The sequence below is a fragment of the Physeter macrocephalus genome, chromosome 7 (assembly GCF_002837175.3).
Source record: "Physeter macrocephalus isolate SW-GA chromosome 7, ASM283717v5, whole genome shotgun sequence".
In the NCBI taxonomy this organism is placed as follows: Eukaryota; Metazoa; Chordata; class Mammalia; order Artiodactyla; family Physeteridae; genus Physeter; species Physeter macrocephalus.
This window is the reverse complement of record NC_041220.1, coordinates 101066256-101077929: the sequence shown is the minus strand read 5'-3', so window position 1 is coordinate 101077929 and position 11674 is coordinate 101066256. Positions and strand designations below refer to the sequence as shown.

The window sequence follows — 11674 nt, the reverse complement described above, 5'->3', positions numbered from 1 at the left end:
AACAGCAAGAGGGGCTTGGGAATGTAGTCCCCGGCGAGGCAGCTAGGTGCCCAGCCACAGCTCTATGCTTATGCCACAGAAGATGCTGGTGGACAACTAGCGGTATTTAGTAAAAAAAAAAAAAAATTTTCTTTCTTTTTTTAAAATTAATTTATTTTTGGCTGCGTTGGGTCTTCGTTGCTGCGCGTGGGCTTTCTCTAGTTGTGGCGAGTGGGGGCTACTCTTCGTTGCGGTGCGCAGGCTTCTCATTGCGGTGGCTTCTCTTGTTGCTGAGCATGGGCTCTAGGCGCGCAGGCTTCAGCAGTTGCAGCATGCGGGCTCAGTAGTTGTGGCTCGCAGACTTAGTTGCTCCGCGGCATGTGGGATCTTCCCAGACCAGGGCTTGAACCCACGCACCCTGCACTGGCAGGCGGATTCTTAACCACTGCGTCACCAGGGAAGTCCCTCTTATTTTCTTCTATTTTATGGAAGCACTGTGAAACTGCTATACAATTATTTTATTTTAAGCAAATCCAACAGGAAAAAAAATCAGATTTACATTGAAATGTTAAAGAACTAAATTTATTTTAAAACTGAAATAGACCTGAGAGATCATTTGGTTATTAGACAACCTGCCCACAGCAGCTGTTATTTCACTGACTTGTTTACTATCAGTCGTCCCCAGGAGGGCAGGGACTTTTTTCTTCATTGCTGATCCCAGCAGCTAGAGCAGTTCCTGACACATAGAAAGTGTTAATAAATCTTTGTTGAAAGAATAAATAGATGGAACTGAAACAGCCTAAAATGTAGTGATTTTAAATTATTTTGTAACTTTATATCCCTCTCTGCTGAGTTACCAGGGATGGGAGGAAAATTTCTGAGGTTCTAACAAGTTTCTTCCATGTATACGTATGGAGTATAAAGTCTAACTGCTAGCCAAAGTACAAAAGTACAAAGAAAATTTGGACAAGCTCTGAATGACTCTTGGTGTCTATACTTCTATCCCAAAGAGAAAGCTATGAGTCTGATTCACGCTGTGCCTCAGTTTTTTTTTTAACCAAAGTACTGTCTTAAACTTGACTCCCAGATGTGAAAAGCACATGGTGTGACATTCAAAGAGCTGCAAAATGAAGTACCTGAATTTGCTGAGAGATAGTAAATGGTCTATGATCAAGACCCAGCCTATTTTTTTTCCTCCAAAGACAAAAATCAAACATTTTTCTCCCATTAAAACCAAAAGAATAATTCAAATTAGACAGTCCTGTCACTTGTGAATTGGAAGTAAATTCTTATTATAGAGTGGGAAATTCACTCCACTGAATATAGTAGTAAATATTATTAAAATAAATTCAGTGACCTTTTTAAAAAAGATTATAAAATTGAATTTATTGAGTTTCACACAAGATGCACTTATAAAATTAGTACTGAATGCCGTTTTAACAGAAGAAATGAACATCATTCCAAACTCCCAATATATTCTGCCAAAAAAAGATCTTTCAAAAATGACAGCACAGTAACAGAGTAATTCAAGCTGAACTGAAAGATATACCCAAATCATATTTTTGCTCTGATCAGGGCTACGTTTGGCAAAGTTATCCCCAAACTATTCCCATTCCTCACGGACACTGTTCCTTATGTTGGTGAAGAGAAGATGGAAAAAAGAATAATAATCCTAAAACGGGTCTTCATTGAAACATACACAAAACAATTTAAAGTCTTTCATTTTTAAGTTAAAATAATTCCTGGTTTCACAAAAGAGTTTCTGTACAATTTTCTTTTTTACCCTATGTGAACATTAATTTCGATTTCTTTAGCCTTAATGTAAAACATTAAAATCCACTTTTGTTTTTCAGAGGAACAAGCCAAAGCATTAAAGCTTGCTTTTTCACATTTCACCCAGGAAACAGACAAATCAGCTAAAATTTACCTTCTGCACGTCACATGCTGGAAACATCAGCACAAGAGCTGAACTTTAAAATGAAAACATCAAAGGAAGTTAACGGTTAACACCTGGACATTCTGAAATTAGACCCTGTAAAATTTTTATAAAAGTGCAGAAAGGTTCCTCAAGGTAAAATGTGGTGGAAAATAACCTGTCCTATGACGTGGGCCACAAACTGGTAATTAAGCAGAAATGGAATACTGATCTCAAACAAAACCAAAAAGCACCTTTTGGCTGCTGTTCCCAACATCCCGGCACAAACACCAGTCCACACCCAGGCAGTCACCTGAACGCCCCGAACACCCCACTTCCCTTCCCCCACACAGCCTGCCCAGCCCGGCACAGGCGCACGTGACAGCCACACCTCCCCGCACAACACAGGCCCGCCCAGGCGCAGGCACACAGACAGACCCACCCACGCACTCCAGAAGCCGGAGCAAGATGCTGCCCCATCCCCTAGAAGATGGACTTCAAAACTGCTGCTTGGAAAACCCACTTGAAGTCGACACCTTTGAATTTTGTATATGGACGGTTCTTCAGCCTGTTCAACACCAAATCCTTTTAACTGTAACAGTTTAGGAAGCAATTAATTAGTTTTAAAGTGAAACCAGTTAACTATACATTAAAGTTAACGCTGCTCCGCTTTCTCAGTATAAAAAGTGCCTTTCTGTAAGGGAATTCCTATTTTATCCACTGCAATGAAACAATACCCAGCTCACCTTTTGCTGTAAAGAGTAAACTGAAAAATTATGAAACATTTTCTCAGTGATGCATAACCTTCATTAATTAATATTTTTTAAATAAACTGGCTTAGGGTCTTTTTTTTTTTCTCTATAAAGTGCTACTATTCATCATGTCTTATTTAAGGTAGCTTTTTATTCTGATTAATTCAGGTACATCTTCAAAGATTATTCTGGTGGTAAGAACACTTATCTTGACTTAAGTTTAATTATTATTATTATTTTTAATGGTTTGGCAGACGAAGTGACGTTTGAAAACTGTGGAAACAGAGTGAGGCTGGAAAGGGAGCATCGTGCTAAGAGCTTCACAGTTTTCCAGTTACAGCCTTATACTGAAGAGGACTCACATCAAAATCCGATCTTCTGGAAGCACAGATTGACAGAGCAAAAGTGATGTCCGTGTTGCTCCTGTCGGGCCCAGAGAGACTCTGCTGCTTTGCCAAGCAGGAGGAACTTTTCCTAATCCGTCAAGTTTTCCAAGGAGTCAAGGCTGGAGGTCACTGTTGGCTGACTCACGTGACCTGACCTTCAGCCAGAGCACATCGCTGGAAGAAGGACATTAAGATTTGCTTTCCATTAATAATTTAAGTTCTTAAATAAATATTTAAGTGCCATTTTCAGCATCTGTCCATCCTGGTAGCACAGCATCTTCTGCCCCGGGACTCTGCATCTTTGGCACACGCAGCTACAGAAATCAGTCAATTCGGTTTCCACAAATTGTGAACCTGTCTATCTCTAACAAATCTTTCTTTGAGGATCTGTGTTTTAATTCAGAGTTTTCTTGCGTTATGTCCTTCTCATCACCATCTGGAGTTGTCAGAAACTGATCAGAATTGCTTGTCACAAGTAGTGGTATGACGTTTTCCTTTTGATGAAGAGGCTGGCTGGTGACCGAAGCAGACAGGTTTTCTTCTGTGGAAAAACAGATTCATTTAATTAGAAAAGGGTTTCCCCCCAACTTATAATAACCACAAGCTTACCAATATAGTGGTACTGAAAAAAAATGTTGATTATCCATGCTTTTGGATAAAGTGAATAATAGCAAAATAGCATGTTGTATAAGCCCCAGAGTTTATAATGAAACTTAGAGGCTACACTATTTCTGTTTCCTCATCCAAAATTTTATGTTAAAGCTATTATGTGGATCAGGTCACACAAGTAACACTGTTACCTGATTTTGGAAAGATCAGAACGCCTATGTAACAATGCTCCTCCTATAAAACCAATAATAAGATTGTTGCCAGAGCTGAAAAATTAACAGTGATTCCTAAACTCAGGACATCAGGGCTAAGTAGACTCTAATCCATTCCACCTCTTATTTGTAGTCACATTAGACATAGTCAGCATTTCATGTCCAGGAAGTCCAAATCAGAAGTAAAAACAAATCAATGGACAAAATCTCTAATGTTTATTTAGGGCCATGGGGATCCTGAGCCTGGCCTGAGGAGCAGTGGTCTGGGGGCCTGGACCCACCCATCTCTGAATCATACATTCAGTCCTTATAAGAGCAGCTTCATCAAGGTAAGGATGACATACCACAAATGGTACATATTTAAAATGGATAATCTGATGAGTGTTGACACATATATACACCTGTTGAAACCGTTGCCACGGTTGAGACAATGAATACATTCATCTCTCTTGGTCGTCCCTCCCTCCTGCTGTCCTTTGCTTCTTTTGGAACATGATGGACTCCACGCTGTCTTGACAGCCAGCCCCTCTTTTCATATGCAAATTGGGCCTGAGCTGCACGACTTGCAATATCTTCCTGAATGGTCTCTGGCCAGTGGTCTCCTGACCTCCAAAACATCCTGACCAGACACAAAGGCACTCGCCCAAAATGCACTTCTTATTACAGGGCTCTGGATCCAGTGAACTTGAACTGCAGTGCGTGCTACAGGTTTTATCCCCTCTTCAACTGGAGGCTTCTTAAAAGCAAGACTGATGGTTATTAGTTTCTTAATGTGTTGAAGGAGCCTAGCCTAACAGAACACATATGGACCCATTATGAACTATCCAGGTAGCTGAAACAAATGCAATCCCATATTACCAATGGTACTTATATGTTCTTTAAAATTAAAAACTATTTTCAAGTTAATCACAAGTTTCTGTTCTACTTTAAAATAAAGCATATGTGACAAGCATGGCTCTCTCTTCAGACTGGCCTCCGGCCCAGCTCTAGTCTCATCTCTTACTCCTTCCAGAACAAACTCGACGCTTGGAATACTGACCCATTAGTTCTCCTCTTTTTCAGGCCTCCACGATTCAGCCCACGCTGGTCCCTTTCCTGACGTGCCCCGATCTTCACCTGGGCCTATTTCTTCTCACCCTTCAGGATTTAGTTCAGGTGTCACCACCTCCAGGAAGGGCCCCTCTCCCGTCCCCTCCACGCCCCTGTCTATAACCTCACTCACCAGTTTGGATTATCCACTTTTGTTGTCTCCCCTGTCAGTCTGTGAGGAGCTAAAGCATGATTTATTTATCTTTGTATCTCCAGCATCTCATATACTACCTGTCACACACATTGCCCCAGTTCTTCCTCCAAATCTTCCAGGCCAGAAGCCCTGGAATCACCCTCAACTCCTCTCCCACAGCACAACCTCACTGGCAAGCCCTGGGCCCCTCCTAATCCACCCAGAATCTGGTCAGCCTGCCCGCTCACATGCTGACCCATGCACTGAGCCAGGCAGCTCCCCAGTGGCCTCCACCTCTGGGCTCACTCTTCTTTTATTTTTTAAAATAAATTTATTTAATTTATTTTTTTTTGGCTGCGTTGGGTCTTTGTTGCTGCGCACGGGTTTTCTCTAGTTGCGGCGAGTGTGGCCTACTCTTCCTTGCGGTGCGCGGGCTTCTCACTGCAGTGGCTTCTCTTGTTGCAGAGCACGGGCTCTAGAGAGCAGGCTCAGTAGTTGTGGCGCACGGGCTTAGTTGCTCCGCGGCATGTGGGATCTTCCCAGACCAGGGCTCAAAACCCTGTCCCCTGCATTGTCAGGCGGATTCTTAACCACTGTGCCACCAGGGAAGCTCTGGGCTCACCCTTCTTGAAGTTAATTTCCACAAAGACTGAAAACAGTCCTTTTAAAATGTCTGCTGGATCGTGTCACTCCTCCGCTCCAAGCCTTGCAACAACCCCTCCCGGACCAGGGCTCAAAACCCTGTCCCCTGCATTGTCAGGCGGATTCTTAACCACTGTGCCACCAGGGAAGCTCTGGGCTCACCCTTCTTGAAGTTAATTTCCACAAAGACTGAAAACAGTCCTTTTAAAATGTCTGCTGGATCGTGTCACTCCTCCGCTCCAAGCCTTGCAACAACCCCTTCACACAGGAAAAGCTGAGATCCTCACAAGAGCCCACAGGGCCCTGGGTGAGCCAGAGCTCTGGGCAGCCTCTTGGACCCCCCCTGCAGTCCCTCACGATCCCGGGGGAGAGGCTGTCCCTTGACACGCCATGCATGTTCCTGCCTGGGGCCTCTGGACGCATGGCCTGTGCCTGGGAGGCTCCTCCCTGGAAGGCTCGGTCTCTGCCCGGATGCCGGCTCCTCACGGCTGGGGAGTGCCCCCAACTCCCATCACAGTCCCTCTCCTGAGTCTGCTTCAGTTTTCTCCACAGCACTTACAGCCACCTGCCATAGTGCACATCCACTCCCTCTCTCTCCCCGATGATCCAGCTCTGCCTGCCCCACTGCTGTATCCCTGGACCTGTCAGGTAACAGGTGCCCAATAATCATCTACTGAACAACCATCGAAGAAGTGAAAAAGCTTGGAGCACTGCGTTAGGGGCACCTGTGATGAGATCCACAGCATAAACATTAAAAATCAACAGCTAAGCAAAGTGAAATCCAATCTTGAAAGCATTGCTAAACATCGACTGAACAGTGATTTTTTTATTAAGTAGAGTTCAGACAGTTAATTCATTATAGAATGATACATAGAAGTGATAAAAAGAACCAAACCTACCTTGAGAGGGTTTACATTTATTTTGTGATTTATTGGATGGTTTGCTGGGAGCGCTGGTCGGGGGAGGGTTAAACAACTTTTCTTCCATTTTGGCTTCCTTCACGTACTGGCATGATTTTCCCAACAGGACAATGCTGTTCAGTACTTTCAGAGATATCAACCTAAAACCGGAAAGAAACGACCAACTACTGTTGGAGACCCTCTCAGTCACTGGGCAGGCAGAGGGGAGGGGGAGAGATGATCACCCAGGCGCCGCAGGGCCCAGTTGCTTATGCAAAACCCGAGTTTCTGGAGGTTTCTTTACCATGGGGGAACATTTTTGAAAAACTCCTTAGTTCTCATTATAAGAAGAAATTATACTTAGAAGTCTCACCTGGTTCTAAATTGTTTGACATTTATTCTTTTATTACAAAACAAATACATTTAGCAAATGCAGATGAAAAACAACAACAAAAACTTATAATGCCACACTCCAGTGCAAATCACTGTGACATTTGGTATATTATCCTTCAGTCATTTTTGCCCCGAATGTGCATCTATTCATACTTCTCACTGTCCAGAAGTGCGGTCTCTTCAGAAGGCAGTAGGGGATTGGAGTTCAGAGCCAGCGCAGAGACCCCAGGGGCCAAGTGTTTGAGTTCGAATCCTGACTCCACTGCTCGGGACCTGTGTGGGTCTGAGTGGATTTCCTAACAGGTTAATCCATAAAGGAGGTGATTTCAGTAAGGTGCTCAGAACAGTGCTGAGCACATAGAAATGCCAACAAATTTTGTTACTTTATTACCATCGCTGTTGTTGACATGACAATACATCATGAATATTCTCCAGAACCACTGGTGGTCCTCAATGACATTATCTTAATGGTCTCACAATGCTTCACTCTATTGGTTATCACATAACGAAGCCCCTCAAAGCCCTTAATTTCTGGTTACTTAGGCTATTTCTAATATTTTGCTTCTATTAAAAAGTTTCTGGTTAGGAAAACTTACGTTAAATCTGTGTTTCCTTAAGATAAATTCCAAAATACGTAATTATAGAAGTGGGATTTCTGGGCCAAAAGGTATATAACCATTTTAGGCATTTGAAACAAATCTGGCAAAAATTCTGAAAAAAAATCTTCACACTGGTATCGTCACACAAATAGGGGCCCTTAAATGGCACAGCACCAAGGACCTCACGGCCAGTTCTACAGTGAGTGAAGACGTGGGTGGCTATTTCTTAGGCCTGATACGAAATCCTGGCAATGATACGGAACTACGCGTCAGTGAGGGGAAGTCCGAGGAGGGAGGGGTGTGGAAGGAGGTCAAACAAGAAGCAAACAGGCTTCCTTCACTCTCCCCGGCCTCCCCACTCCCTACTCCGGAGCACCGAGGGCCTCACATGGACCCAAGGCTGCAAGGACCTTCCGCGTGCGTGCGCGCGCCACTCTTCCAGGTTTACCGCCAGCCCCAACTTCCCCCGCCCTCCTTACTCAGCCTTTCCACTGCTTCCTTGACACCACTAGGGGATGTCTCGTAGGATCTCAAGCTTACAAAACCCAAACAGGACTCTTGATTCCAGCTCCAACCCTCCAAAAAAACCAAGGCGAACCAGCCCCACGTGTCTATCTTCACCAGCTTCCCCATCACAGTGGATGGCCAGCCCATCACCCTAACTGCCTGAGCCCCACACTCTGTGATCACACTTGATGCTTCGTGTTCCCTCTTGCCTCACATTCAGTCAATGCATCAGCAAGTCCTGTACATCTCCACCTTCAATGTATCCCTAGGTGACAGATTTTTAGCACTCACTGCCACCATTCAATTGCAGCTGTGGCCACCTTTCCTGGGAATGACTGGAACACAGCTCCCTAACCTGGCCTGACTTGTGCTTCTCTCCTTGCTACACTCCAGTCCATTCTCTGCACAATAGCCAGAGTGGCCCTTGCAAAAAGCCAGATGGATCTAGCCCTCTTGTGCTCACAAGACTCAGTGGTTCCCCTCCCTCAGAGCTGAAGCCCAGGCCCTTCCCGGGGTCCGCCGGACCGCCGGCCATCCTTGCCCACACTCTCTGCCTGGCAGGGTGGAGATAAACAAGGAATGATACTAAGAACTTCGGAGGGCAGTGTGAGCATTTGTGCCAGGGAAGGAGGATCTCACGTTTTTTAATGGCAGTAACTGACAAAAGTTACCTTAATACAGTAAAGCATTTCTATCTTCATTCAAACAGTAAATGGTATGCAATCTGATCAGAACCACATCTTGCTTCGGGCATCACTGACATTGGCCGCGTAGCCTGAATGCGGCACTGAGGGTGCAGAAAGTTTATTTGTAACTCACATACTTGGTGGAGATGGTGAAAACTGACTGCTCCTGGGCTCCTGCGTCAGACACCTCTGGAGCACCTGCTGAGTCAGTTAGCAGGCAGACGGCAGTGTAGAAAACACACTCAAAACGTGGAACTGGAAATACCCAGATGTCTCTGGAAAGTGGACCCCGTCCCAGGGGCAGATTCTGGGTGAATCTCTGGCTGAGGTCACTACCGCTACGCTTATCCTCTCCTCACTTTCTCCTCTCGAGATACTCAGTTCTGACTGCTGCCCAGAGCACGGCTCCTGATGTGCCACCTGATGCGCCACTGCACGTGAGCACAGGGACCAGGGATGGGGTCCCTTTCTTCTAAAGTAAGTAAACCTAAAGCTAGGCGGGGCTACTTTATCATAAATTCACGTCGTGAAAAAACTAGCAGTGGCAAAAATGTCTTTTTATATTATTTTCTTCATACCGCTTATTACTATCTTAAAGTATTTTAGTTGTTAATTTGTTACCCTTTGTCTTTCCCAACAAGATATAAGCCGCATGAAACCAACAAATCTGCAGATAAAAGTTTAACCAGTCACAGGCGGAGAAATGATACATTTCTGCATCTCCTTTGGGTTTATATGACATAGGCCTAGAGCATGCTAAATAATCAGTATGGCAAACACAGTAGAAACAAAGATTTTTTTAAAACATAGAACAATATCTGATTACAATGGCAGATTTTATCATAAAACATGGGTGAAACTTAAGTCCTAGGCAGAAAGGGCTTTAAGTGATTTCACTAAAAGATTAAAATTAAATCTAAAGTGCTATTAATACTACTATCAAACAGCATATTTAATTTAACTAGAATTTAACTGAGTCACAAATACATTTGGAGATACATGCTGTCAAGGGAGACCCCCAAGACAGTTGGGATGGGCATATTGTTATGATTTAGCTGCTATTGACTTCCATCACATCTTGCATTTATACTTCACTGTATAACCAAAAACATATTCAAGAATGGTTAATCTTACCCAAAATAGAAGAGTATGACACAGGCATAAGACAGGATTCCTTGCACTTTAATTGAGCTTGTTACAACTCTGATGAGCTAGCCAGAAACAAACCAAAACAACAAAACACATAAATAAAACATACAAACACAGAGTTATTAGTTAATATTTAAATAAAGATTTCTCCATGTAGATTTTAACACTTTGGGCACATACCTGTGGCCTTTGTCTAAACTCAAGAAAGCAGTTCTAGTTTTGTTGATTCATATCAGAATCTGGCTGCTTGTGAAAGCTTCTGTGGTAGATTTGGATTCTTTAGACAAATCCAGGATGGCTGTGGCTAATGCCACGTTCAACTGCTGACTCTAAAGTCAGACACTATACCTAGTTCGTGAATGACATGTTTACCTGTACTTATTAACAGAGATGCAAATCAGCTGACTTTTAAAATAAAAATTATTCTGGAAGATACTAATGAATTCATCTTGCTGCATGTGTCCCTATCAGAGCTAGAAGCATTTAGTGTGCATTTCCCTCGCTCCTGCTTTTTCTGTCCTTTTTTCTTTGACTCTCTAAGAACCCCCAATGACTTGCAGGGGGAGAGAGAAAAGGGAACCTTAGGGGGTTTGTACTGTTTAAAAAAACTAAATACTATTACAAAATTAATTACTTAAAGGCCAGAAACATTCTGCCTCCTTTGGATAGTTATGATTAAACACCTATTTTCTTACTTATCTCACAGAAACATAGGAGTAACAGCACTATCCTTGGAAGTTTGCTGAAAAAATCTGGTGGGATCTGTCGCTGGAAAATGTTTACACATTATACGTTCAGCTTAATAATGAGCCCACATATTAGGGTACGGGGGACTGCTATGTGAAAATAGAAAATCAGGGAAAATAACTGACCTTATCTAGTAATGTTATCATCAAATGGAAGGGTCTCTAAATAAATAAGACACATTTTAAATGACATTTAAAAAATGCTTTTAATAAAAGAGCAATTGGCAGGAGATAGACAGAATGGACTGCCATATACTCAATAAAATTTCACGATGAGGAAAGATATGGAAGTCCTCATCTCTGTCACAGTCTCTAATGGGGAAATGACCTGTCGTACAAACATTTGTGATGGAAAGTAACATGGTTCTAGAATTTTATTCATTAATATGAAAGGCAAACCAATGATCACATTCAAGGCTTAAACGACTTCATTTCTACCCAGTATATTATTAGGTAACTTTAAGATACATGTGTCCCAAGTCCAATTTCCTTGAGACCTTAACATATGATTTATTTTACTTTTCTTGGATATGAATTCATTCTAGGACCAACGGTAACATTTACAAGGAAACACTGCCACTCTTGGCCTTAATTAAAGAATTATCTTAGTTACTGAGGCCTCAGCTTATTCTTCAGGGCCCCTAGATTTCTGCCAAAGCTAGGGTGTCGCTCTGGCACTCTGTGAGAAAAGCGTTGCAAAAGAAAACCTACTGGATCCTCACATAACTACATAATCCCCTTTGAAACTACAGGTTTCCCAGAAGTGTTCTGCTAATCAATTATTAATTAAACTTAAATCTTTTCGTATAACAAACATAAAAACTTATTTAAAGAGTAAAACAAAGACTGAAGAAAAATCTACTAATTTAAAAAATTCATACTAATTATGAATTGAGTTTTCTGGCAAATAAGTTACTAGATAAATAATTATTATTTGGCAAAGCAGGGACACACTTAAATCCAACCACTTAACCAATC

At 42.6% G+C, this 11674-nt stretch overlaps 1 protein-coding gene across 1 annotated transcript in view; it reads right to left on the bottom strand.

The window, feature by feature from the left end:
- Positions 1-1346: 1346 nt before the first annotated feature.
- Positions 1347-11674, bottom strand: part of TAPT1 (transmembrane anterior posterior transformation 1) — a 61940-nt gene continuing 51612 nt past the window's right edge. The window contains exons 12-14 of the mRNA XM_024119376.2: positions 9936-10012; positions 6617-6777; positions 1347-3573 (exon numbers count right to left, since the gene is read on the bottom strand). Of these exons, the coding sequence (XP_023975144.1) occupies positions 3356-3573; positions 6617-6777; positions 9936-10012 (456 nt within the window). The 3' untranslated portion in view covers positions 1347-3355. The remainder of the gene's footprint in view (positions 3574-6616; positions 6778-9935; positions 10013-11674) is intronic.